This window comes from Colletotrichum truncatum (genome assembly GCF_014235925.2).
Source record: "Colletotrichum truncatum strain CMES1059 chromosome Unknown Contig_0008, whole genome shotgun sequence".
NCBI lineage: Eukaryota > Fungi > Ascomycota > Sordariomycetes > Glomerellales > Glomerellaceae > Colletotrichum > Colletotrichum truncatum.
In genome coordinates, this window is record NW_027222405.1 from 3,522,488 (window position 1) to 3,549,766 (window position 27,279).

Below are 27,279 nucleotides of genomic sequence, written 5' to 3' on the forward strand. Positions count from 1 at the left end.
CTTCTGATTTCAACTGTCATAATCTTTGATCTGAGCTTTCGCCCGTGAGATTGATTGGGGCCATAGCGCTGTTGAATACTTTGCAATCTTCAGAAAAAAAAGATAGAAAAGAACATCTGCGTTGATGTGACACAACTGCACTCGGGAAAAAGTCCTTCGTCAAATCTATGAGACAACGAAACTAATACACATTTACGGGACTTTACAGTCCGCAATCCTCTCCTTGTCAAGATTGACCCCAACCTAGTTACCAAAGTTAATCCAAAGTTAATTCTGAACTCCATTGCCATATAGCAGTCTATCTAACTCAACAGCAAATTTGTGACCTTATTGTTGATACTCTTCCCTACCAAAAAAAAAAAAAATGCCGAAATCCTTTAATACGCCTCACCCATCATTTCTTTGCTCTACGAGCAGCAATCTTGTAGAATATGCTGCCGTCGTAAATTCCGCGAATGTCTTCCTTCGCCATTCGTCCGTCATGAGGCCAAAGCATCAGATATGTGGCCAGCCCTACGCAATGGTCAATGTCACAACGTCTCGTGTGTAAACAGATTGTCTGATCTTTACTCACACTCAAAGAAAGCTCCACCCCAACCAATGGGATCGGCAATAAGCCTCTGGCCCTTGAGTAGAGCAAGCACATCCCATATGGTCATGTAATCTTTACCAGCGGCGTACTTAACAAACATGTCTTCAAACTTTTGAGGGTTGAATCTCCCTTCGGTATCGTACGTGTTGCTATCACTGCCATGTTTGTCCTTGTGGATGTTCTGAATGTAAATACGAAAAAAGGGGTCTGGTATGTAACCAGACAGTGTGGGGTACGAGAAGTTGCTGTGAATAATGAAAACGGCGACGAGGGATAGGAATATTCCGAATCCCAATTTGTGAAAGCCCCAGAATGTGTCCGTGGGCCATATCACACCATCTTTGTCCTGGGTGCCTGTTAATGATCTACTGATTCCCCGCCATGCGGACCCTGTAATACTTACGGTGTCGAAGAAGTCGCAGTGTTGCTGTAGGACCTGTGATCGATAGCGTAAGCTTTAGAACTAAAGTTTCAAGTATAATCTTTTTGATTGTTTTTACAGTTTGATGGCGATGCTTTTTAGCCCAGTCATTCTCTGTGGTACCATTGGGATGTTCAAAAGTTGCGGCGATGTTGGCCCGCGGAGTCCCTTCATCAATCTGTTAGGCACATTTTTTCTAACAGTACACACAATGCGACGGAGATTACTAACCCGTGTGTGCCAGCTTCTGGTCATCCTCCGGTTGCAGAAACGGCTTCCGCTGGATGGTAACCGGAACTTCCGGGATTGAGTACACCACTGGTTCCCCGAGCATGTCGGTGGGGTGTTGTGACGTTGTGTAAGTCTGTTCTTTGGTGGCCATAGTAATTAGAGCTGAAGGACTGATGTGGTGCAGAGTAACCATTCAGATTTTTCAGATTAGAAAAGGCACAGTTCGTAGTGGAATATATGAGGCGAGATCCAGTTAATGGCTCTGTTTTTGTACAATCCTCGTCGTGCTCATCGTGACGTCATTGCACCCTCACTAACACCTCGCCATTCCGATGGTCAGGCCATGAATTAACTTGTTTCAGTCTTTCATGTGATAGAGCAAGCAATCAATGTTTTACCTAAACGCATGTTCCTCGATGGGGAACGCTAGGAACCCCAAAACAGCCTGCTCAAAGCATTGGCTGGGCTGTCTGCGGCACATTTCTCACGCCAAGAACTTGCCAAGGGTGCCATCCATCAGGGTCTCGATCGAAACATAAGAGAGTACAAGAGGGAAAGGTAGAATTGTAATTGTGACGAGATTCTGACCCATCGGTCGGGATATTCATCCCTAAACCCCATTTTTGCATGAAAAGAAGTGCTCTCTTGCTTGCAAATATAGCCTGCGATTTCATGTTAATGCCTCACAGTGGGATTTTTGACGGCAAGATGACTCCAGGAAAGCTTCTGAGCTTGAAATCATGCTGTTGTTATCAGTTCCGATGCATATATCCACACTCGCGTAAATAAACGGATTGTAAAATAAAACAACCTCGTCTTCCCTTGCATGCAGGTAAAAGTCGATCAGTCGACATCATTATCAACCCATACAAAGACAACCCCAGAAACCGCCAATTACTGTACATATCAACCAACTATGGATAAAGCACTTCAGACAGCTCTCAGCGCTGGGTTGTCGTCGGTGTCTGGCTATCACTCAAACAAGCCCAAACGCGTCGACCCAGAGTTGGCAGGCAAGAATGTTCTACCCCAGAGTTTCAACCCAACGCCGAAAGATCGCATTTCTTTTCCCGCCGCCAAAGGCGAAGTAAAGGCTTCATACATCTCCATTGGCGGCTGGCCATGGGGTGATAAAGCTACATGGCACTACGATGAGAGTGAATGGATCAAGATCCAAGAGGCATGGCAAGCACTTTACGACGCTGGAATCAACTTCATCGATACTGCCGAGAGTTACGGCAATGGCGAGAGCGAGAAGATTCTCGGAGACCTGATTAAAGGCCTTCCTCGAGAAAACGTCGTAGTGCAAACGAAGTATTTTAGCACCCCCCTAAAGGCGACAAATTTCACCCATCCCATCGATGCGCCGATCATCAGTCTTAAAGCTAGCTTGGAGCGAATGGGGCTTGATTATGTCGACATCTATCTTGTTCACGGACCCATCCATCCTCAGAGTATTAGCACCATCGCAGAGGGGATGGCGAAGTGTGTCGAGGAAGGTCTCACACGAGCTGTCGGCGTCGCCAACTACGACGACGACGACGTGCTCAAGATGCGCGACGAATTAAAGAAGTACAACATCCCTCTGGCGACGAACCAGTGCGAGTTCAACGTTCTCCGTCGCTACCCCGAAGTTTCGGGCAACATCAAGAGATGCAAGGACAACGACATCGTTTTCCAATCATACTCCTCTCTCGCGCAGGGTCGTCTTTCAGGCAAGTACAGCGCCGAGAATCCTCCGCCAAAGGAGTACCGCTTTAGCAGCTACGACATGAAGGATATCGAGCCCACCCTTGTTACCTTGCGTGAAATCGCAGAGAAGAGAGGCAAGAGTGTTGCCTCCGTATCCCTCAACTACAACATCAGCAAGGGTGTCGTACCAGTGGTTGGAATTCGTAATGTTGAGCAGGCAAAGGCGGCCATTGACGCGCTGGGTTGGAGGCTCAATGAGGACGAGGTGGTTGCTATTGACAAGGTCAGCGTTGAGGGCAGGACAAGCACGCTGTGGCAGCAAGGCTAAAAGTATCAATCTATGATGCAAGGGATGAGCGAAGAGTCGATTTTGCCAGGAATTTAGCAAGAAACTCCGTGCTACGGACCTCATGATGTACGATGTTACGTCTGATTAGACTACACACACTGAAATATTGAACTATAAACACTGAAAGTAACTACGGCATTGACTGAGCCTAAGAAAGTTGATCGGTGACCGAAGATAAATGCACCTTATAAGGCCTCGCTTGCCACATGCTATCACCAGTTCCTATATTGGTTTAAGAATTTGCCCTCAAATTCTTTCATTCTCTTACGTTTGGCTACAGCGTGAGTTCAAGAATAAACCATGTGGCAATCATTCTGGGTAAATGGAGTCGCTCAGGTTTGTGCACTAGCGCTCAGAGTCGAGTTTTACATTCTTTCACCAGAGCCCAACAACGTGACGTACACGACGCCCTCGCCCGTTTAGCTACAGGATGATGACATTGTATTCGAGTAGATCGGGCCATTTCCACTCACATTTCCAAAAATATCTCGCGCATCACTTCTTGGCAAGCTTCTGGTGGCCTTGCTCGACTGCGAACGCTTGGACAGTGCCCAGGCTCGAGCCATATGGCAACAGTGGCTTCCTATCAAGTAAATTTGGCGTCTTTGTTCTGTAGTGAAACTACTCTGCGTCCCCGAGCTGGTATTCAGGCGGCGCCCTGCCGGCCTGTGGCTTTCATCCCTTGGCGTTTCCAGCTTTCCATGGTGCACGGGTGAGGCACCAACCATGTGATTGAAGGGTGTTCGGCATGGTCAATGTAGGTCGGCCAGTGCGTCTACGGCAGTGGCATTTCCCGAATTTCGCAATCACACAGCATGTTATCATTGCAGAGCTGAGTCCAATCAGATTCTCCTTCTCGGACTTAGGAACTCGTGTTTGACATTTTGACACCAGCTCGAAGACATTTGCCCAATGTCAGTTCGTCTGACTTTCCGAGCATTTGGCTTTGACCCCCTGACAGACCTCTCAAAAAGGAAATCTCTGGAGAACACGTCTGGATAAAGAACCCAAAACAGGTCCCTGAGAGAGAGAAATTATGAGGACAATACTGCAGCCTTGGTAATCAGAGCATCGACACGAATGGGCAGGACAGGGCGTCAACGCAAGCGCGCTCGTCCGTTTAAACACTCAACTTTTCTGTTTACTTCTGGAAAACTGCAACGGCTGTCATAGTTGCAGTTAAATGACTTCCAGAGAGCCAGAGCACCGGGACAAATACCTGAGAGTTTGATAGCAGAATAATTCACAAGTCTGATGAAGCAACGTTTCGCAAAACCGTTTTGAAGTTCATGGCGGCTACATCTTTAGGTAGCTCCAAGTATTGTGCTGAGAAGCATGTAAAATTTGCTGCGAAGCATTTACAAAGGGGATTTTTATTGGTTATTGCCACCCAGCTGGTTGAGTTTTGCAGAAGAGCCGACAAAATACAAAGGACATCAAAAATGAAGTTTTACGATTTTCGAAAAAAGATGTGATCAGTGGGAGGCTTGAACTCCCGGCCTTGGCATTACACAACATATCGTATGACATATTAGTACCACGCTCTAACCAACTGAGCTAACCGACCTGTAACTGCTGATGTCAGATTAGTTATCGAAACTATACTTATTGGGCGTCTGTGGAGATCCCAAGAGATCGCTGAGACGAGCGAATCGACCTCTTGTAATTGAAAGTAACCAAAGATCAACGGCTTCAGGTTGTGATGGCAACCTCTGTCACCTATTTGGGCGGATCAAAATCGCTATGTGTGGTCAAACTCTTGGCTTAAACCTTTCTCGGCAGATTAAAAGTTAACTCACTTCTTAGCACTACGTAGTAATGAGAAAGTTCCTATGACTTTGAGCTTCTAAACGGCCCTGAGGACTATCTTGGCTTAATTGAACAAATTTGATTGGGTTAATGACAATGCGGGCAGGCTTTCTTTTGCAGGCTCCCTGCGCTAGCATGTCACTTTTGACTGGCCATGTGATGTCCGCAAGCTCGTATGGCCATACGGATGGTCAAGCAGTGATACGCGTAAATTTTACCGGTAAGAGGAATACACAGTCGGTGCTACCGCAAGCTCCATGAAATCCGAGGCCGAAACCCCGCAGCTCTGATTATCCCTTGTCCAGGATTCCAGGATACAAGTCACGTCAGCAACAAAGAGAACTTCTCCAACGACTTCCCTAAACAGGCAACTTAATCATTACGCAATGACTGCCGGCCCTACGGTGTGCTAAGCACCCTCAAACATCTACCGGTATTCTATATGGGAGCTTCAACATTATTGCCAAAACACCTAAAAGATTACACTCACATTCCAAGACTGTGGGGAGACGAGCTCACAGACTTCGAACCTCGTTCACGTCACTCGCTTCTTCCCCAGATTCTTGAAACTTGTTGTTTTCCCCGCCCGGATGTGCCGCTCCTGCCATGTGTTAAAGCATCACCATCAAAACAGACTGTGCACGCCCGCGGGAAACGAAAAACGGCATGACAAAGAGAAGTCCCGCCACCATGGACTCGAATGTCCGAGAGCCACTTCGCATCAATGCGCTGCGTCCCCGAGCTGCCGAAGACGAGAAGATCTCTCTCCATTTGAATGGCCATTCCTGCAGCTTTTTGACCGACATGATGCCCGTTGAGAGCCAATTTACCAGCAGCAGCTTTCGCAGCAACACCAACGAAACCAGAGACTACCATTCCCCCAATAAGCAACTTGATCATTTCTCTGATTCACAATGTATGAGCCGGTCTCGCCCCCAACGACGCAGCCAATCATGGCTAACCGCCGCGTTGTGCCTCACGGCCCTCATCCTGACCTCGGCCTGGTATGCCAACAGGCTATCCGGCGCCGGCAGCGGGTCCTGGCAAGCCCGCCAGCCACCACAATCCCCTGCTTCATCTTCACCAGCCCGGAAATGGAATACGGCCGTCTCCAGGGCGACTGCGTTTACCGCCCAGCTCAACCTTACCGAAAAGACTCTGATGGTTACCGGTCAGATCGGTCTTGAGGCTGGTGGCTGCATCGGTAACATCCCGCCGATCGAGCGCGTTGGCTTCCGCGGCCTCTGCTTGCTCGACGGCCCCACGGCGCTTGATCGCGCCGATCTCGTTAGCGTATTCCCTGCTGGCCTCACAACGGCGGCTAGCTGGGACAAGAACCTCATCTACAAACGTGGCAAAGCCTTGGGCGAAGAATTCCGTGACAAGGGCGTCCACGTCGGACTTGGGTATGTACGCCTGAGGTAATCTGTGCACTTCGTTGGCTAATTTTGAACAAGCCCAGTTGCTGGACCTTTGGGCCGGAACCAGCTTGGTGGGCGGAACTGGGAAGGGTTCTCTGTAGACCCCTATCTCACTGGAGTTGCAATGCGTCTCACAATCGAGGGCATGCAAGACGCTGGAGTGCAAGCCTGTGCTAAGCACTTCATTGGCAATGAACAGGAGACGCAAAGAACAAACTCCTGGCTTGAAAACGGCACGGAAATAGCGGCAATTTCATCCAATATCGACGATCGCACCCTGCATGAGCTGTATCTATGGCCCTTTGCCGACTCTATCCGGGCCGGCGTCGCTAGCATCATGTGCAGTTACAACCGACTAAACCAGACGTATGCTTGTGAGAACTCAAACCTGTTGAACGGCGTTCTCAAGGATGAGCTTTCTTTTCGGGGTTATGTGCAGAGCGACTGGTTCGCAACTCATTCCGGAGCCGTTTCAATCAACGGAGGTCTGGACATGAACATGCCGGGGCCGATTGGCCACGCTGAGACCCTGACTGGCGAAACATACTGGGGACCTAATATCACAAAGATGATCAAGAACGGTTCTGTCACAGAGGATAGGCTCGATGAAATGATCCGTCGGATCATGACCCAATATTACCTATTCGAACAGGACAGTGACAAATACCCAACAGTCGACCCTTCCATCATCTTTACCATCGCCGCACAATCGAACCTATTGGACTTATTGCCCTTTCAGCCTCCACCAAGCCGAGATGTCCGGCGGGACCATGCAAAGCTTATTCGTAAGCTAGGCGCGGAAGCCACCGTACTTCTCAAAAATGTGATCAACACGTTGCCCCTACAGAAGCCGACCAGCATCGGTGTCTTTGGCAACGACGCTGCGGACCCATCCGACGGTCTCGTATTCGGCGCTGGCTTTGAGATTGGTACTCTCACTGTTGGCGGCGGCTCTGGCACAGGCCGTCACACCTATATCGTTTCTCCCCTCGAAGCCATCAGGAACCACGCGCGCAAGACCGGCGCTCGCTTGCAATACATCCTCCGCAACAGCGTGCTAGCTGCGGGCGATTTCAGTAGCTTGTATCCCATCCCGGAAGTCTGCCTGGTATTTCTCAACACGTTCGCCTCGGAGGGTTACGACAGGACGGATATTGAAGCCGACTGGAACTCGACACTGGTTGTCGAGAATGTGGCGCGACGTTGCCCAAACACAGTAGTCATAACTCACTCTGCCGGCATCAACAGTCTGCCGTGGGCGACCAATCCTAATGTTACTGCTATATTGGCGGCCCATCTACCTGGCCAAGAATCCGGGAACTCGATTGTTGATGTACTCTGGGGAGACGTTAACCCTTCTGGCAAGCTACCATATTCTATTGCCGTCGATCCTGCAGACACCGACATTCCGATTGTAAATCTCACTCAAGCCGAGATAACATCTCCTACAGCCTGGCAGGCCAATTTTACGGAAGGCCTCTTCATAGATTATCGTCATCTAGATGCTCACAATATCGACCCGCTTTACGAGTTCGGTTTTGGTTTAAGCTACACCACATTTGACATGCGGTCTTTGCAAGTTAAACAGCTAGTGAAGGATCTCGCTGCCTCTCCCGATACCTCCATTCCAAATACCCCAGGAGGCAATCCAGAGCTCTGGAAATGCATCATACGTATCACTACCCATGTTACAAATACGGGGCCCGTTGCTGGCGCGACAGTACCCCAACTCTATGTCTCTTTACCTCAGGATGCTGTTCCAGAGGGCACTCCCGTCCAAGTTCTTCGGGGGTTTGAAAAGGTCTTTCTGGAGCCAAAGGAGTCAAAAGTCGTCGAATTCGAGTTATTGCGAAGGGATGTTAGTTTCTGGGACGTGGCGTCGCAGGCGTGGGTTATTCCTGAGGGGTCAATTGAATTTCGAGCTGGGTTCAGCTCTCGAGACATAAAAGCTAGGGTGGAGCATACTGTGCGTTTTCCTTCCAAAGGTCGGTAACTTTATGGGCGTTTGAATTTCCTGCACTACCAATAATTTATTTCCTCATCTCGTAGTAGCAATCAGACAATCTGAAAATACATCTCCTCAAACTCGGGCCTTAGCCCCTCGCCATCCATCAGGCCATGAATGTAGCAGTCCCCAATAATGCGCCAAGTTCCATCTGCTGTTTGTCGAACAACAAAAGTAGAATCGCATCCGTGAAACAAAACTACAGCATCCCCAGGCTGCGTTCCGTCAACCACCCAACCAAACCGGCCACCCTCAGACCGATAGAAGCGACGATTGTAAGTCCATTTGTTGTGTGCTCCACTAAACGTTTCGAACGCCTCTTTCTCCTTCAAGTAGTAAGCGTCAGAGTCCCGCAGGGACATGCCGTGGTTGTCTATCTGGTCGCGTATCCGCGTTTGCAGAACCGCATCCAAACCCGATCCCGAACTGCCGTTCAGGCCTACTGTTATCTTGAAATAAATATCCATGCCGGCAGCAGAGTTTTCACCAGGTCTCTCGTTGTCACGGGTTCTGTTGCACATGAGTGTCCTCCAGAAGTTTTCCCAACCCTGGGCCGTGGTCTTTTTGTCGGGGAATGCAACATCTATAACGCCAAGATGCCAGTTCTTCATGTTCTCAATGGCCATCTCAATGAACTTTTCATACCTGTACCTGGCATCCTTAGGGCGTTTTCTCCCAGCGGGTTGATTTGCGGTGCCAGCCGTGTCGTCATCCTCGTATGGCGGATCAGGTTCGGCATCGAGGATTCGACCACCATATACACTCATTTCGATTTTTTCAGGGTCGAACTTACTCCTATCATCTTTTTCATCGTCCTGAGAGCCCCTTAGTCCCTGCTGGTTTGGTGGCGGTATTTGGCGTTTTGATTCGACGCTTGCTATCCTGTCAAGCATCCTTCCTTTGATGCGAAGGATGCCTGCATTTTCGTCAATTGCTAGATCAGGCTCAACTCCACGGCCGGCTGCGGTTTCCAAACCGCGGGTGCGCAATGGCTCAGTCCAGCCAGGGCAAGTCCAGTCCGGTACCCAGGACGGTAGCTCAAGAGTCTTGGGCTTAGAAGAGTCGACGCAGTGTGCAAGGAGGTCCAAACAACCCGACTTCAACTCCCTGACCGCAAAATCGGTGAAGACCTTCTCTGGTGCCTGGGCGTAGTCCACGACAAACTCGTTTTTGCGATTCGTCAGACCCAACACTCCATAAATCTTATCGCTAGGAATCGTAGCTTTGAAGTCTCTCAGCTCTTCTAGCATGTCCAAAAGCGGCATCGCTGTATACGCCTGGGAGTCGTCAATACGCTCCCTACGCAAGTTCTCCATGGTACTGATGGTCTTGAAGGCCTTGCATTCTGTAAGAGCGGAATGGAGTTTGTACGTCGTCGAGTAGAGGACCGTGTTGGACAATAAGTTCCACGGAAACTCTATCTGGCCTAAATGCACCTGAATGCTTTTGGAGTTGGCAACCTCTTGTATGATCCACGTCCGCTTGAACTAGACCAGAAGGTTAGCGCGGGCCTCACATAGACAACATGATCAACAAACATACCCATGCCCGGTTCAGCATTTCGGACAGCAACTCCCATTCCAGCCGATCAATGTTCATGGTGGTGAAGAATTTCCGCTGAATCATCTGCACAGTGGCATCGACCCCGACCATGCTGGTGGATATGTCGTTCAAAACTTGCGACAATGCTGCCAAACTCTGCAAGGCTTGGTAATCTGTCTCTGTCGACTCCCCGAGCCATACTCTTGTCCGTGCTGCGCCAGCGTACACTTGGCCCATTAACTTGACGTGATTATTTCGTTCGATGATATCTCACTGATTGATGCACAGCGCGTCGACCCAAATTCGTAGCGGCGGGCCTTCTTCCTCTCTAAATCTCCTCAGAGCGCGGAAAAGCTCACCACCGACGGTTACAGGGACTCCGTCGCAGATGATGGAGGCATCGGGCATTCTTCCGCCCATGCGAATGTACTGTTCGCCCAAGTAGGGGTGGTCTACTAAGTCTTTCCATGGCAGTCTGCCTGATTTCGTGATGAGCTCGCCATTGTCGTCCTTGCCATGAACGGCCCAGGGAATTTCGGTATCCGGATCAATGTCGTCGAGGTCGACACCTTTGCTCCAGCAGTAGCTCAGCGCTTCGTATGGTTCGTCGGGTGAATCAAGTTTAATGTGTGAAAGACCGCATACCAAATCGTCGGCAAACTTTCCTGGTTGAACGGTGAGAACACGAATTTCATGCGGAAGATTGAGGGGGCTGTAAGGGTAGGTCGCCATGGCGAGATAACATCTATTGAGGGAAACTCGGTGATCTAAATCAACCTAGAATTTTCCATTGTTTTATGTTCTCACAAGCGACAATGACTGCGGCTATCTTGGTATATACAGTGTCCCCCCCTGTCCGTTGCAGCCTGAACTAGACTATGTAGGCTCGGCTGCCTCCATGCCAGGATCCTTGTAGGGCTGACGGCTGTGCCAGGCACCAGCATCTAGCGCACCAGGGCACATAAGTGACTTGTCAGCATGTTTTAACAATCATTGGTGATCAAAGCCAGATAGACAAGTGTAAAATTTGGTCCAACGCATTCTCGGATGGCTCTCTTAGCTCTATTGGTGAGATAATCTTTCGCGGAAGTGTTGCAAGCTCAAGTTATCTTACCTAACGCCTAGTGGGCCCTGGTCTAGATAGCCAATCTTCCGTAGAATTGTAGCAATTGGAAGAGGATTCACTTTGCATGATTGGACTAAGCATGCCAATGCTACATTTTAGAGGGTAGAACGGGCTCTTATGAGGCAGACTCCGGATTGAATTGTGCCCCATGATTTTCCCCAAGTCCCTTGTGCGGGGTTTGTAAACCCCCTCTACCCCAGTTACTAAACCCCAAGCTACTGCAATATGTTTACGCAATGGAATTCTCAGCCCACCTCGCCGAAATAATTGACCCCAAGACGAGGTGATCAGATCTAAATAACCAAGCATAGAGGCGACTTGCCTTAACAGCTCTTGAATCAATGCATAATATTGATTCAGTGTACACTTTCCTAACTTCGTCGTTGAAGTGAAGGCCGAAATCTTTGTTAAGGATGAAAACCGATAAACGATTCTTGCAGGCTTGGTTGACTATTCTCTAGTTGTTACTTTTCTGTGTATTGCTTTAACTTGTGAGATGATCCTTGATGAGTGAATCCAGTCGGTCCAAGCATGGGCATCCATAGTTATTTCTAGCTATTGCAAGTTTTTTGTGAACCCGGACACTGTGAACCCTTTAAGAGAGCTGGCTAAGCAGTTGGGTTGAAGAAAGAGATGCAATAGGTTATTGGCCAAGCTTCTGCCTTCAACGGGATGCACTGGTTTCCGGTATACGTTTGTCCGGCACATTACAAGATCTAGCCGTATGGGGTAATTGAATAGCTTCTGAATCGCGTTATTACCGAATTGCCCAAGTATCAGAATTCGGCAATTACCTCTTTCGGAATGTGGGCCTCGTCCAACTTATACCCCAATATGATGGAGAGCGTGACAAACAAATACTGCAGTAGTTGGGGTACATGCAGTGTATAAGTTACATGAAATGGCATGTCTTTGTGGAATTGAGCATCCACATTCTCCTCTTCCTGTCATTGATGAAAGAAAGAGTCACGTAGAAACAATGTCTCATACACAAGAGCCAGGTCTTCTACGGAAGTCGGTGAAGATTGCCTGCATTCAGTTCGCAAGTGGTATGTCGCTCTCTTTCATCATGTGGTCGAACGCTAATCTCATCCTACATAGGCCCAGATAAGCCCGTGAACCTGAAAGAGGCTCATCGTCTGGTATTAGAAGCGTCGTCTAAAGGAGCTGGTATCGTCGTTCTCCCAGAATGCTTCAATTCGCCTTACTCAACGACGTCTTTCCCGGCCTATGCTGAAGTGTTACAACCCGCCCCACCGCCTGAGGAGTCATCTCCGAGTTTCCACGCTCTTAGTCGCATGGCTAAGGATGCAAACGTCTACCTTATTGGGGGCAGTATACCTGAACTTGAGTCCGACACGCGAAACATCTACAACACGACACTGGTCTTTTCGCCGGATGGAGAGTTGCTCGGCCAGCACCGCAAAGCTCATCTTTTTGACGTTGATTTCCCCGGTAAGATGACATTCCGCGAGTCGGACACATTGTCCCCGGGAAATTCTATCACCACTGTTGAGCTGCCAGAGTATGGCACGATTGGACTTGGAATCTGCTATGATATAAGGTTTGCCGAGTTCTCCACGGTGGCCTCTCGTAGGGGTGCATTTGCTCTCATATTTCCCTCTGCATTCAATTCCACGACGGGACCTCTACATTGGGAGCTCCTGGCTCGTGCAAGAGCCCTGGACAACCAGTTGTACGTCGCAATGTGCTCTCAGTCGTTCGAGCCGGATTCTGGCTATCCTGCTTGGGGCCACAGCATGGTCGTTGACCCCAACGGGCAGATCGTGGCAACAACTGAAAGAGGACCCGCGATTGTGTATGCGGACCTTGACGACGCCTCAATCGGACAGGCCAGAAAGCAGGTTCCTATCGGCTTCCAACGAAGATTCGATTTGTACCCCGACATCTCGAAACTTGCTTAATGAACAGTTGACGAAAGTATCAAAATCGCTTCAAGAAACGACAAACAGACATCACGAAGTTTGGAATAGAGCATTAACAAGGCCAGTGGTATCACATACAAACTTGGAGAAATAAATCACATCTTAGACAAAATTAAAACTCTGTTACTGTCGCCCTCTTATGTAATGCGAGTTTTCTTCCATAAACAGACCAAAAGAGAGCTAGCGCTCTTGTTTCTCGCCTATGTATATTGCCGAATCCAGGTCATCTATGCTTAGTTCTATTCGATTGTCTATCGCTCTATGCAGAATGTCCCTCTACCAGGTTTTCCAGTGCCTCCAATGCGCCCTTTTCCCAAGCCAAAACCTTTCCTTGCCATTTCTCCCCAGCACCTCCTCCTTTAACGTCCTTTACGAGTTCCTTGATTTGCGGGACTAGACCTTCAACAGTCGCCTTCTGACCAAAGACAACAAGCTGGCCACCTTGCTTCTGTTCGCCAGTGGCAATAACAACAACCCCGCCACTCGAAGCGACAGCATCCTTGAGGTTTATAGTCATTCCCTTTACAAAATCGGCATTGCCATCAGCACGGTAGACCCATGCAGCTTTTCTATTCTGCAGCTTTTCTATTCTGCAGCTTGGCTTTGGCAGCGTCCGCTTCGAATTGCGCAATCTCCGCCAGCAGCTTCTTCTCTCTCTTCTTCAGATCGGACGTCAAGTCCTGGTTCTTCTTGACGTTCTGAACTACCTCCTCTGAAGTGTTGCGACAGGACAGAAGCTTTGAGATGGAGCCCATGGCATTGATTGAGGCAGTTGCCAGATTGATGGCTCTATCTCCGACAGAGAAATACAGGCGGTAGTTCTTGCCATGAACCGACTCGCCATGATGTAAAAGAATGAGCGAGATGTGCGAGGTTTGCGATAAATGTGTACCGCAACAGCTACAGAGGGAAAATTAGCAACTTGCCAAAGATGAGTCATAGCAAACCACGTACGTGTTACGATCAATATCTCCAATACGAATGACACGAACAACTCCTTTGCTTTGGTCATAGTCTCCTGGCATCTTGTGAACTTTGGCATCGTCAGGAGTTTCTACAGTAATCGGTAGATTGGCACGGATGAGATCGTTGCACCTGGTCTGGATAGCTTGCAACTCAGACTCCGAAGGCTTGCGCGGTAGATCGACGTAGTTCATGGCGTCGCTCTTTCCCATACCCCAGCCAAGCGTATTGAGGTTATCATATGTGTCCATGACGGCAGAGAGGAGGTGCTGGCCGGTGTGTTGCTGCATGTGGTCTCGGCGGCGTTGATAGTCGACTTCCTGGCGGACACGATCACCCGGTGACAGAGGCTGAGGTGAGTGGTATACACAGCGCAGTCCAACCCTTTCGACAAATTCTATCGGGATAGGGGTTTCAGAGGCTCCTGATAGCCGAGTGACGGTGCCATGGTCCGACGGTTGACCGCCACCTTGCAGTCCGGCTCTGTTAGTCTAGGAGCGCGGAGGAAATGCTGGTGATAATACCTTCGGGGAAGAGAACGGAATCAGAAAATTCAATGAGCCATGTTTCGGGATTCTTATCGCCATTGGCAACTGCCGACTTGTCTTTACTGCCGTTCTTTTTGGCTGTCGGTAGCAGGCGTTTCTCGCAAGAAACAACCTCCGTTTCCAAAGTTGTTAGATACGAATCTTGTTGGCAAGCCAGAGCTCCAACCACTTGCGCTCTTTGAGTTGACTCTGTCAAAGCCATTTTAAACAGCGATATCAAAGCCAAAGGTCTATGTTGAGGTAATAACGTTCTAGAACGACTCACGAGGTTTGATTGATTGATTGATTTATTCCTACTCGGTTATGAAGCCGCTCTTATGCCAGCAGCTATGCCCGGAAAGCGGGGTTTGGCAGGTAGCCGAAGCGTCGACAATGAACAGCGACGCCCCACTTCGCCCTGATGTTGCATCAGGGCCAGCTATCCCCAAGCTCCCCACTATGTTCTCTATTCTGTGTGTTTGTGCCCTCTGTTGAAGAAGTGTGTTGCTCTCCTGTCTGCTTTCTCGCTTTTGTGTTGCTCTCTAGAATGCTTGTTTTGCGTCCTCCTGCTTCGGTTCAGTTGGTGCTGGTAGCACCGTATCTGGTTCTTTGTACCTACAGTCTCCCCCCAGCGCTCAGCTTTGTCTCTTTGTTTTGTCCGTATCCTCCCGGACTTGTATATGCCGTTTTCTCAGTTGCATCTGTAAATTCTTTGTTGCCTCCTGCCGGGTTCCTATGTGGCCTCTTGTTTCTTGCCTGTTGACCACTATTGCCCTCCACCACATTGGCCCAAGGGTCTTCCACGAAGCACAATGCTCCACTGACTCCGACATGTTCGATTACTAGGTATGAGAGCTCCCGCACAGATTCCGCAGACATTGTCGCGCGTTGAAGGGACACCAATCCTTCTTCGCAAAAGGGGCGACAGGGGACCAGTCTGTCTGTGGTCTGTAGTATTGTGTGGCATCGATCGTAGCATGCCTAATGCCTGGTGCTTTCTCCGTGCGGAAGGTGATACTGTTCTGTCGGACTCATCTTCGTCGTTGTGGGACGTTGCAAACTTTGTCGGGGGTGACAGGTGACCCAAAACCTGTCGGCGGCTGTTGTGTTGAAGTTGATTGTTTAGGCGCAGTCTTAGTGCTTCGTGTAGCGGCTTGTGGCTCGCCTGTGGTGGTGGTAACAGTGTTGTCTATTGATATGTCGTATTTTGCGGCTTGCTCTCAAGTTTTTCATTGTAGTCGGGGCGTGCTCTGCGGCCATCTTGGGCCCCTTTGGGACGTAGAATCAAGGCCGAGGATGGCATTGCATCGAAGGGGGCTCTGTGGCCGCGAGCACGCGTATTTGGGGCCGTTTTTGCTCCGATTTTCAAAAATTTCGTTCTCGCTGTTGTTGATGTTTTTTCACATTTCAAAACGACTCACGAGGCACAGAGTGTAGATAAGATACGTCTCAGTCATCGGCATTCGGAACGAGTTCTGGCTCCGACTCACGTGACCGAGTTGGAGAACAACTCCAACACCCACTGGAGTCATACTTTCAACAATGACGCCAAGTGGCAATACTTTCTTTTCTTGATCTGGACCCTTCTTTGACCATTACCACCACCACCACCGTGGCAAGGATGATTAACCCTTCCTTCCCCATGCTTGCTTGATCCTAGAATGCGGGGTGGCCATTTGAGGAACATGCGACAGTATGACAACAATCGGCCTCAATGAGCCAAGTTTCACAGTTTGGAGATGGTTTTGGGAATAGTCCAAAATATTAACATTTATAACTTCTAATATGACAGTATCATTACAACGCTCAACACTCATGGCGCAGCATTGGAGGCGCAAGTCCAAGGCTTTGTCAACTTCTCAGTTGCAATAGCCTCAATTGACGCCCACAATCCCAGCACGCAAATGAGGAAGCCAGTGAGCAGCAACATGACGTTGGCCAGGAACTTGGCAATCTGCTTGCCACTCGTGAACCAGTTGCCGTAGTGCATCCACAGCCAGAAGATGCCGGGAAGACCGTACGAGAACCACGAAGCGAACAGGGCGCAAATGAGACCGAGCAGACTGTTGAAGACGGGGATCGACTCAGCAATGACCATGGAGATGGCCCAAATGCCGATGACAATGGCGATCCAGACAATGCCAGAGAGCTTGGTGCGGCGGATCATGTGCTTCGTGTTGCGGAACATGCGGGAGAAGATGTACTTGGCAGCGACGTGGCCATAGATGACACCGGCGATGACGATGGTCGGAATGGCAATACCCCAGATGGCCTTGCGCATGGTCTTGGAACCGGCAGCGGAGAGGGCGGGCGAGGGGACATCGGGACCGACGAAAACGTAGATGACGATGGCGGCAAGCAAGTAAAGGGTCGTATCGACGATTTGGAGGAGGGCCAGGGCCTTGGGCCAGTCTTCGGGCTTCTTGAACTCGCCAATGACGCTGAAGAAGCAGGAGTGGGAGGCTGGAAAAACGAATTAGTATGCGATGAGGGGGGCCTTTGGAAGCGCTGGTGGTGGCAACTCACAGAAAGAGATGGCAATGTTCGTCACAGCGAGGAATGCACCGGTGAAACCGAGCTGACGGGTGATGTCAATGCTTCCGGAACCGATAGGACGCTCGGCCGCAACATCACCCAAGGTGATCAACATGGCCAGGGTGATTGAAATGCAAGCTATTTTTGTCAGTCAGTATTCGTTCTTGCGCAGCATCATTTCAATGCGGGGTGGGGAAAACTAACAGGCCATAGACATCCAACTCGTGTACTTGAGCGTGCGGGGGAAGTTGAGCACGGCGAAAACGGCCAGACCAACAACGGCCCAGACAATGGTGCAAGTTGACGAGTTGGTAAGGGTGTTCATGCAGATGGTCCAGGTCAACAAGTGGCTACCCATGACGAAAACCTGGAAAATGACCTGCGCCCAGCCGAAAACCTCCTGGAACACACGGCCCATGCCAATGGACTTGCCCATGACCTCGACGGCGTCACCGAAGTTCTGCACGAAAGGATACTCCTTACGGAACTCGGCCAAAACCACACCAGAATACGTTGACAGGAAACTCATGATGAGGATGAGGATGATACCAGGGACGAGGCCAACAGTGGCCAGGACAGAGGGCAAAGAGAGAATACCCAGGGAGACGGTTTCGGCGATCAAGACGATACCACCTTGCCTAAGGTCAAAAAATAAGCACATGTTCGTTGCGATGGGGCCTCGATCGGAATTCAAACATACCACCAGGAAAGGGTCTTGTAATCGATGAGTTCACCATCCTCTCCTCCCAGCACACTGTTGTCCTCCGCAGGGGGCGCATACGCCGGCGCGGCGTCGGTGTTGCTGGCATCCATCTTGGCCTTCTGAGACTCCGCCATTTCGGGGTTGTTGCTGACGTCTGTTGCGTTGCCCATGATTGCTGTGTTGGGCTTTTTAAGAAGGGCTCACTGGTGGTGAATATGACGGTAAGGTTTCGAGTTTTGTCGGCCGTCCGGGTCACACCTGTTCCCAGTCACAAGGAGAATTTGTGAGCTTATCACAACAGAACAAAGTCTGATTGATGGGTTGGGAAAAAAGGGAAAAAGGTGGTTAGGAAGATGAACCACGGACGTCTGGAGAAACCGGAAGGAAAACCATTTAGCTGGAAACCTATGACTCCCACCGAAGGGACCAGATTTCTTGATATAATCCACCACACTCGCCGTGATCGGCCTCTCTAGCTTAAAAAGCTGCGAGGCGAATTGTCATACGAGGCATCTGCCGAGGCGATCTCGGCGCGTCCGTTCCACGTTGTCACACGCGGGCATGGCACGGACGGGGGTTCGGGAACGCGAACGGTCAACTGCCAACACAAACGGCCCTTTGGTCCCCTTTGCATGGAACTGACTCGGTCCCGCCCTGAGGCCCACTCGGCGTGGCGATTTGGAGACCTAGACCCTCTTCTAGAAGACGAGAACTGGAGCCTCATCCACTACCACGGAAGCCCTCCGTAAATCATGGTCTTTTTCAGACAGATAGTGAGACATTGACTAAAATTGTCAAGCTGTCAGTTATACAAGGAGACCTACTGATTCGAAAAAGACCGTAATCAACAGCTTTCCATGTCATGTCCTTAAACCCGGGGTTGTCCCTTTGTTTGAACCAGCTGACATGAGTTGACTTTTTTCTTCCCCAAATTGCCCCCCGAAAAAAGTTAATGGTCTGATCCCAACATGTGAAAGCAACAAAGAAAACATGTCAAATGCGCCTCGTAAAAGTTTTCAGGCGCGCAATACAATTGCAGATCCACAGGTTGCCTAAAAGTTACGTTATGAGTCCCACTTGGCATTGACTTTACTAATAAACATGTCCCAGTTGGTGGTGGAGGCTCAACATAAGTTCCCGCTGCTCCTACAAAATTTTCGGCCCTTTTTCCCCGCGTAGTTCCCGCTCCACCGAGATGCGCTCCCGACGCACATTCGGGCAATGCTGCCCAGTTCAGATTTGAGCATTGCCGTTGTCTAATGCCTACGACGCTGGGCCTTTACTATGTAGTTCTCCTTCGTCCGCCCTTCTAGATCTTCGCACGCCATCATTTTAGATGTTGGGGCGAACGATTGGGGTGCAGAATGGAGGCGGGGATGTACCAAGGAAACGTTCCATTCCCCCGTATTCGTGCACGCATCCTTATGCAGTATCGACACGTGTATGTAGGGAACGCACGATTTCTCACAGCATATCCCATTCTTTTCATAAGCCGCTGTCCGACTTGCCCCGGATGGACATCCGGATCTCATCCGATCCCCGCAAATCCTAACTGCGATGAGTGAGCGAGCGGGCTCTGGTAGGATGGGATACCCCAAAGTTGCTGAGACCTGCTTGGGCCATGCGTCGCCCTCTTTCTCCTAGACGGGCAGGTGAGAAATTCTCGCTTTTATGGAGGTTGAAGGAAAAAGGGGGTGAGCGGGCCCAATTTGTTGGGGGTCATGCCATTCTAAATTACACTCAATACCTCTTGTCATCGGATATTCCATGTGGCAGGTTTCTGGGGATTTTGACGTCTTTCAAGACAGAGTGCCGAGTTTACAACTCCATGCTTATACAACCCCAGATTCTACCTTCTGATCTATCACGGCGATGGCACAAGAAGAAGTCTTGTGATGCTTTTAGCGCCCGCCATCTTCAACGCTAACGTCGATCACAATCTGCGTCTATTAGTAGACCTATTCCTACTTAAGAGCTAGCTATAATACCCAAAATTCGTTTTGAGGTTTCTAACTCATAGTAAATTTTAGTTAACATCGCTTTTCTCTCTAGTCTTGGAAAGCCCACGAATTCAAATACGATTCATGATTCTGGCACCCATTGTCACAGGCAAAAGAATTGCATGCTTTGCTCGCCATCCGCTTTCCTTTCTCTATATATTGCTTGATCTCTTTTTTTCATGACAAATAAAGCTAGTGTAGCCGCATGAATCTGTTGCCTCTTGGAATGACCCCAAAAATATTTGGCATTGATCTAGTAGCAGGGAATCAACATTGTTAAACCCTGGTCTTGGGCGATGCCCTGTTTCGATTTCTGCTGAGAACCATCTTTGTATTCGAGTCTAAAGGTAGAGGTTAAGACCTCATCCCTCCAATCCCCTTCCGCCAATTCGTCTCCAAAAAGCCTTAATGTGCGAATCCTCACAGCATAGTCACCGGCATCTGCCCAGGACCCGTTGGGGAGACGTCCATCCCAGATCAAATGTACTGTCTCGACCCTGCCCCATCCTCCTTTCCGGCTCCCAACCTCGCGAGGAAACACTTCTGCTGGTGTGCCCCCTCCTGATGGTAAAAGCTCTGCTTGGATACCCCTTGTATCCATGTTCAGCTGCACCTGCACCACGGGAAGTTGCTCGTTGTTAAAACGATGTTCATCAGGGTTCTGATTGTCAAACGGCGGCTGATTTTTGGACAGCGTAAAGGTTTGGCCTTCATCCAATCTTTTGAGCCGTCTATTCCAGAAGCGTGCCATCTCAACCTCCCCCCTGGTGGCGGAGGAGAGGTAGGTGTAGTTCTTGTTAAGCGTCGGGATGTCTTTAATGTTGCAAGCAATGCCTCCGTAGGGAATTGACAAGTCGTGACTTTCCCCTGCGAAGGACGAAGTAAGCTTAACCCAGCCACCAAACAGAGGGCAAAGGTGCTTCATAGGCTCCAGAACCGTTGTATTAACGGACACGTCGACGGTTGCTTCTTCGCCAGGAGCGAGAGTTACCCTGGTTACAGATGTAAAGACTGAGACTTGTTCTTCCGGCGGCAGCGTCTTCAAAAATTCAGGACTAGCTTCTGGTGCCCTCACAGCCGCTGCAAACGGTACCGGCGCCTGCGTAATGCCGTCAAGACTGAGTACGCTCGCACCTGGAACGACAGACACGTTGTACTCAATGTGATTACCGCCTGAGTTGTGTAATCTGAACCTCAAAACCCTCTTCCCGTATTCGGTGTCGTTGAACGCAAGTTTTGTAACATCCGTCGTCACGCCAGTTTGTAAGACCACAAAAGCACCCCAAGCATCAACTAGCCCGGACCCCTGCTGCCAAGGACTAGAGAGAAAGCCAAAGGTCTTGTTTGTCCCGTCGTTGAACTCAACGGGGCGTGCCGTGTTTGATAACGTGTCCGCTATATGCTTGGTAGGAACTGCAGGAAAGGCCTCCTTCAACAGAGCAATCACGCCGACGAGATATGGGACGGCCATACTAGCCCCGCTCTGAATCCCCCATCCCCCGTTCCGACGAGGAAAGGTGCTCAAGATCCCACCGCCCGGGGCGAGAACGCTAGTTATAAACCGACCCTCGCCACTAGGTCCCCAAGACGTAAAGACGCTAACCTTAGCGGCTGTCTTGGAGTTAGGGCTAGATTTGAAAACGGGAGGCCTGGTGAAATTGCTGTCCATTTCAAGCTCGACCTTGTGACCGGATGAGATCAGCGCGAGCAACTCCTCGCCAACCTCAAGGGTGAGAGATGCCGCGCCGTGAATCTCCAAGCCGTCATCCAGTCTCACCTCGAGGTCAAAGGCTGGGCCGGGGACATTGTTATAGATCAGGGCATATTTCACGCCTGCCCTTACCAAGTTCTCCATTTTGGTTTTAAGGGTACACCCTCCCCGGCGCAAAAGCACTGCCGCATCCTTGAGACCCTGACCTTTGTCTTTGATCTCACTGCATCCACTGGCCTCTGCGGTAAAATCATCGTCGAGGCTCAATAGACTTATGCGCGAAGGAAACTCACTCCTGCGGTGCGCTGTCCACGTTTCTGGGTTGTATGTCAGGTTCTTGGTCGGAATACCATCAACGTAGAGTGTCGCCGGCCGGTAGACGGAATACAAATAAGGAGCATCCACGCTCCCGACTGCAAACATATCATCACCACCACCCTCGGGTGCGGCGGCTCCGAATGTTCCAGCATGTCCATTGTTGCCACTGACAACGACGATGAATGTCTTCCCCTCGCGATTGATCCGGGCTACAAGGTTTGAGAGAGGATCTGGATATCTGTCTTAGCACGGTCCGAAGGAACAGCCTGATAAGCCATTTTGGGGAACAAACATGCCGTCAGAAAATGGCTTGCTTCCACTACCCAAAGAAAGGTTGATTAGGTCGACCCCTCGTTCATAGGCACGTAAGACGGCACGCACGACAACGTCGCCTGTGCTCATACCATTACAATCGAACACCCTGTAATGCTCCACAGTCACACCGGGTGCGACGCCTCTAAACCCCGTCTTTCCGTCCACATCTTGAGCGAAGAGAATGCCAGCAGTGTGAGTGGCGTGGTTAGAGCAATCGCCGTATGGGTCATCATCTGGTTGCTCTTTGTTGGGAGGTTTAACCTGAAAAGACACGAATTAGCCCTATAAAATAGCCAACGCGTCGAAATTCACTTCAGGGAGGAGATTGTGTAAGACTCACATTGTCGCCGACGAAATCCCATCCGTATTGGACCTGATGCCCGTCTCCAAAGCCTTGGCCAAGCGCAGGGTGCAAGTAGTCTACCCCGCCGTCAATTATCGCGACTCTCACGCCTTTGCCCGTCAAATTTCTCTCATGGAGAAGGTTAACCCGGGTCATGATATGAACATCATTGAGGTGGTACTCTTCGTCAGCGGCTACCGTTTCGGCGGCATCATGCCCCGCATTATCGCCTTGAAAGGGAGGTTCTGACTGTTGGTCCAAACTGAGCTGGTGAAAGATTCCTGGCGCCCAGACGGACTTGGCCGATGTCACTTTGCATAAATCGGCATAACAGTCTGGAGCGCAGGTAAGTGAAAGGCCAGTAAATACCCCTGAAGAGTATTCGTGCGAAATATTGAATATGTGATTGCCCTCCAGTAAACGCGAAACGACGGCATCTTTCACCGATTCATAAGCCTAGAGCGACATTAGTGAACAGAAATAGACTGTGAAATCCAAATGTGTGTTACATTATTGGTCTTGTCGCCGCCCAGTTCTACAACCCAACTTTGGGGCGTCTGAGCCAGAGCAACACCTGCCTGGACAAGGGTTGCGATGAATCCTAGCCAAAGAAGTGGCGAGTTTAGTGCCATTATCTGAGAAAACAATATCGTGCTTCGGCACAGCTGATCATCCCAAAGAGTCGGGGGCCCCTATCAAGAGACGAGTGGGCGACTCGGGGGGTTGTGGTCAACCTGCGAAGTGTGAGGAGCTGTATTGACATGCGCAGGGAAGTCATAAGCACCCGTTGCGATGTGACTGGCTCGGTCTCGGATCGTGGACGATCACCAAGTGTGTAAGTTTCCGAGATTCCGTGTCTCGGTCCAGATCCGGCGAGTCACGTCCATTCTTGCCGCCCAAAGCCATAGCTCGGTATGCCTATAGCAATCCAAGTTGTGCGTCCAGCTACACAGATAGATGTAGCGTATATTCTACTCGCCAATGTGGAGTTGTCCCTTGGATGGCTTTTGGCACGCTGTGTTGTGCTTTAGAGGGATTGAGGCTGTATTCCAAGCAACGGATCAATGGGCCGTAAGGTGGAAAAGATTCACAGTGACTTTCAAGTGTCTAATTCATATTCTAGAAGCTGAATGTCAACTGTATAATGCTACTGAAAGAGGTGTTCTGTATCTTCTTCTTTCTAGTATTAGCCGATACGCCAGTTCGGTTTCTCTTCATTTGTATGCCGAGGCCTCAGGCGGCTCCATATTTTCCTTTCTGCGTCTCCCAATTTTCCCTCACTTTTCTGTGACTGCTTCTTTCATTTGTCCAGTCAAGTAAAGCTCCAAAATTCTTACATACATGATTTGACCCGTTTCCGTTTGCTCGATCCTTGGAACTGTACGTGCTTTGCCCTTCCAAGCTAGTATCTCCATAACACATTACACCCACTCTCAGATAGTCAAGGCAGTGGTTCACATGAGCTAACATGGGCTCAGATGTCGGATCTTTAACGAGAGCATAAAAGGCTTCCTGAATGCCTCTCAGGCAGTGCAGCTGGTGGAACACTGTCAGGCAGAATCTGTCCATTGGAAGGTCGGCCTCTGGATTCCGGTTTATGGGCGGAGGTAGAGCCGGATTATGGGGGTCATCTATGAGGATGAAGCCGTTTCCCTCTTTGGTCCGGCGCTGGTTAGTACACTGTCAGTAGATAGAAGATAGGTCAAAAACATACCTGGAACAATACTTTCCCAGGCTTTCTTTAGCGCAAAGTCATCTTCTGCCGTTGCTATTCTCGGATCATCAAGCGTGAACTTGCTGTCGTTCCAGAAGAGCCACAGCTGCTTCTCGACTATAATAGCACATTAGTATTCGGTATGGTTCTTGTAAAAGATTTCGTCTATGCCATCCGGCATATCACATACAGACTGGAACTTGACCTGATATTTCCTCTGCCAACCCCCAGTCGCCCTTGCCGTAGCCCATATACAAAGCTTTTGGTGACGTCTCATGTGTGGAGGCTTGTAAGTGATTTTTGCTAGCCTGGTGAGCTGAAAATGACAGCATCCACAGGCAGATTGTAGCGCTGGTGTAGAAAACGACTTTTAATACTGAGCTTAGTCTGTCCATCGGTGACCGTGATCGGTAAGTTGAGGGTTGCCAGTGCGTTGGCGGAAGTAAGTTGAGCTTTTCTACGTCATTATCGACGCTGGGCGAGCTGCAGGTCCTGATAGGATGCATTTGGCAAGGTTTAAGAGGATTCTTCTGCAAGAATTTCTACAACAAAAATTCAATGGCATTCAGTTTTTAGTGGCTTCGGCCAGAACTTAGGTGTATCAAAGAAATTCCATGTATAAGAACATCATGCCTTCAGTGACGTGGCGCGAATTTCGCACGCCAGGGATGACATGGAGACCGCGGAAGCTGGGCACATACGGATGCCTTGCAAAATGGAACCAAATACCTTCGGACCGAGGAAACCTACCTGTATTATGATTTGCGACATACTGTGACAGCATGAAGCTGCGAGGGAAATGACTTTATATCGTTTCTGACCCATATTACCCTGTGGCAGACTTCGGTGTTATTTGCTCAGAGTCCAGGGTGTGGAATCGCGTGCCCCATTCTGTAGTTTCGAACACAAAAATATGAATAGATAGTGAAGATTTTTGACATATGTTCTTAATATTTCACATTTGTAATTGAACGCGTAGATGCTTCAACTCGTGAGAAAATTCTCCATAACGCGAGCAAGGCGGATGGCACCTGAATCCACCACCCTATAAAACGCTTCGCTCGCCATTATAACTGCAACAGTGGTCAGTCCGAATGCTAGCAGAAACCCGCCTTGCTCCTGAATCCAACTCTCTGTGCCCGTCCAAGCCCAGAAGAACGCCAATAAACGACTGCCGGCGACCAAAATTATCAAGTAGTGAACACAATACAAGGCATAAGATATCCTTCCTAAATACAACACCGGCCTGAGTGAAAGGATCTGCTGCACAAGCCTAAGGCGTAATACTGCATAAAGTAGCATTACAGAGCCAACATTGTGCCAGTGGTTGTGCTGCTTGTCAATGAGGCTCAGAAATCGGTAGGCAGGCGATAAATATCCTTTGTTGGGCGGCCAGCTGAGAAGATAGAGACTAAACACCATGAAAACCCAGCTTAAGGCGGATTCCACCAATATTCGATGTTTTCTCTTCATTTTCGGTTCTTCTTTGCGCCAGATATCCATGTCAGCCAACACCATACCTGCCAAGAACAAGCTTAGCTCTTCTTGTTCTCTACTTAGCAGCATGCAGTAAACCGACAGGACCAAGACAACAAGGACTCTGAGTCTTGAACGAACTGGTTCGAGGATCACGAGCAGCAGAAATACAGTCATGCTGCACCTGAACTCATGGGGTATCGTCCAAAATTGTGGGCCGTACTGGCTTGCAGGTGTGTCGGGACTTGCTGGCCACGGGTTGACAAGGCTTCGTACCACCCATCGTAGCCAATCAGCTGTTTGCAGCCAAAGGCTTGGTTCATGGTGTGGCACTCTTGCGTGCTGTTGCGAATGTGTTGGAGGTGGTGTTGAAGGAGGAAGTTTGTCTAGCCAGCCCAGGCAGGTGGCGAGAAGAGTGAAAAGGCTGACCACAATTGGTGGGATAAAAAGTCTAAAGCCTCGTCGGATGCCTAGCGATGCTACCTTGCTCGCAACTTTTGCCGTACCACCGTCTTTGGCGGCTCTCAGAGGCCCCAAAGAAAGTACGAAACCCGATAACACGAAGAACACACGCACCATAGCATCACCAGCATAAACCAGTCGAACGAACGGCAGCTGCATAATACTGGTGTTTTCGGCGCCCATACCGTAGGCAAAAAAGAGATGAGGCTGGTATGGCCAACTGAAATGCCATATATAGACGGCAAGGCAAGAAACACCTCTCAGACCGTTCAGATAGAGTATTTGGTCATTCTCTTGCCATTTAGGTTCTGTCATTGAAGAAAGAGAGGCAGTAACGGAAACAGATGATTCCATTTGCGAGACTGGCAAGGAGGTGTAAGAAGTATGAGGATCGTTGGCGGTCATCTTGGCAATGATAGCCAGCAAATTTGACATTCGCTTGTATAATCTAGGGTGGTGCTAAGTATGATTTTTCTCCGGTTTGGAAGATGAACGGCCTTTGCTCACCTTGACGCCATTTTGTGACGATATCTCGACCTCCTGATGAAGATAGGCTCAAGTGGCAAAGTCTTGAATTGGCGAACCAGTTTGAACAAGAGTGAACAGGAACCCCTACAGACCCGGCGTAGTAATACGAGTCTGTTTAATCATTTGATTAATGGTTTGCTGACATGTTTTCCGAAAGCATCTTGAATCAAGCCGTGCGTAAACCATGTAGACATCTCACTCCCGGTCTGTGAGCTAACTCAATGGACCATGTTCAGGGGTTGGGTGGAACACACGAGGTCGGACCGTGCAGACACAAGGCACACCCAGCTGCCATCGGAAATATGCCCAGGCCCCCTGGCCAGTTTGAAGTCGGTGTTAGACAACTTCAATTCTTCCCAGAATTGCTATCAAGGGGTATTCTAAGCCTCACGCAGATTCAATTTTCAACACAGCAGCTTTGAGCTCCTGAACAAGACGCTCGACTACCAACATACTTCGGATCAGCAACATGAGTTACGCTACTGATTCAGCCGAGTCCGCAACTGTTAGCCGCGATGCTTCTCTCGATATCGCCACCAATAATGACAGA

General features: G+C 49.6%; 10 protein-coding genes across 10 annotated transcripts; 3 read left to right on the forward strand and 7 right to left on the reverse strand.

The window, feature by feature from the left end:
- Positions 1-394: 394 nt before the first annotated feature.
- CTRU02_212457 (caleosin domain containing protein) lies at positions 395-1,395 on the reverse strand (the record flags this gene model as incomplete). The annotated part of the gene is made up of 5 exons (XM_070205843.1): positions 395-513; positions 575-938; positions 996-1,028; positions 1,093-1,181; positions 1,245-1,395. The coding sequence occupies 5 exons, from the start codon at positions 1,393-1,395 to the stop codon at positions 395-397; spliced, it is 756 nt and encodes a 251-aa protein (XP_070060656.1).
- A 675-nt stretch (positions 1,396-2,070) lies between these two features.
- CTRU02_212458 (putative aldo/keto reductase) lies at positions 2,071-3,264 on the forward strand (the record flags this gene model as incomplete). The annotated part of the gene is made up of 1 exon (XM_036734066.1): positions 2,071-3,264. One exon carries the CDS (start codon positions 2,071-2,073, stop codon positions 3,262-3,264), a length of 1,194 nt encoding a protein of 397 aa, XP_036574205.1.
- Positions 3,265-5,760: 2,496 nt separating this feature from the next.
- Positions 5,761-8,508, forward strand: CTRU02_212459 (beta-glucosidase G 2; the record flags this gene model as incomplete). Its single annotated transcript, XM_036734067.1, has 2 exons — positions 5,761-6,500; positions 6,552-8,508. 2 exons carry the CDS (start codon positions 5,761-5,763, stop codon positions 8,506-8,508), a joined length of 2,697 nt encoding a protein of 898 aa, XP_036574206.1.
- A 62-nt stretch (positions 8,509-8,570) lies between these two features.
- On the reverse strand, positions 8,571-10,299 carry CTRU02_212460 (ankyrin and het domain protein; the record flags this gene model as incomplete). The annotated part of the gene is made up of 2 exons (XM_036734068.1): positions 8,571-10,007; positions 10,063-10,299. 2 exons carry the CDS (start codon positions 10,297-10,299, stop codon positions 8,571-8,573), a joined length of 1,674 nt encoding a protein of 557 aa, XP_036574207.1.
- A 33-nt stretch (positions 10,300-10,332) lies between these two features.
- CTRU02_212461 (ankyrin and het domain-containing protein) lies at positions 10,333-10,794 on the reverse strand (the record flags this gene model as incomplete). The annotated part of the gene is made up of 1 exon (XM_036734069.1): positions 10,333-10,794. One exon carries the CDS (start codon positions 10,792-10,794, stop codon positions 10,333-10,335), a length of 462 nt encoding a protein of 153 aa, XP_036574208.1.
- Positions 10,795-12,167: 1,373 nt separating this feature from the next.
- CTRU02_212462 (nitrilase family protein) lies at positions 12,168-13,113 on the forward strand (the record flags this gene model as incomplete). Its single annotated transcript, XM_036734070.1, has 2 exons — positions 12,168-12,237; positions 12,290-13,113. 2 exons carry the CDS (start codon positions 12,168-12,170, stop codon positions 13,111-13,113), a joined length of 894 nt encoding a protein of 297 aa, XP_036574209.1.
- Positions 13,114-13,393: 280 nt separating this feature from the next.
- CTRU02_212463 (alanyl-trna synthetase domain-containing protein) lies at positions 13,394-13,651 on the reverse strand (the record flags this gene model as incomplete). Its single annotated transcript, XM_070205844.1, has 1 exon — positions 13,394-13,651. The coding sequence occupies one exon, from the start codon at positions 13,649-13,651 to the stop codon at positions 13,394-13,396; it is 258 nt and encodes an 85-aa protein (XP_070060657.1).
- A 52-nt stretch (positions 13,652-13,703) lies between these two features.
- On the reverse strand, positions 13,704-14,847 carry CTRU02_212464 (threonyl and Alanyl tRNA synthetase second additional domain-containing protein; the record flags this gene model as incomplete). Its single annotated transcript, XM_036734071.1, has 3 exons — positions 13,704-14,034; positions 14,089-14,566; positions 14,622-14,847. The coding sequence occupies 3 exons, from the start codon at positions 14,845-14,847 to the stop codon at positions 13,704-13,706; spliced, it is 1,035 nt and encodes a 344-aa protein (XP_036574210.1).
- Positions 14,848-16,437: 1,590 nt separating this feature from the next.
- CTRU02_212465 (N amino acid transport system protein 1) lies at positions 16,438-18,032 on the reverse strand (the record flags this gene model as incomplete). Its single annotated transcript, XM_036734072.1, has 4 exons — positions 16,438-17,087; positions 17,151-17,297; positions 17,364-17,797; positions 17,860-18,032. The coding sequence occupies 4 exons, from the start codon at positions 18,030-18,032 to the stop codon at positions 16,438-16,440; spliced, it is 1,404 nt and encodes a 467-aa protein (XP_036574211.1).
- Positions 18,033-22,134: 4,102 nt separating this feature from the next.
- Positions 22,135-22,705, reverse strand: CTRU02_212466 (peptidase; the record flags this gene model as incomplete). The annotated part of the gene is made up of 2 exons (XM_036734073.1): positions 22,135-22,467; positions 22,547-22,705. The coding sequence occupies 2 exons, from the start codon at positions 22,703-22,705 to the stop codon at positions 22,135-22,137; spliced, it is 492 nt and encodes a 163-aa protein (XP_036574212.1).
- Between the last annotated feature and the right edge of the window lie 4,574 nt (positions 22,706-27,279).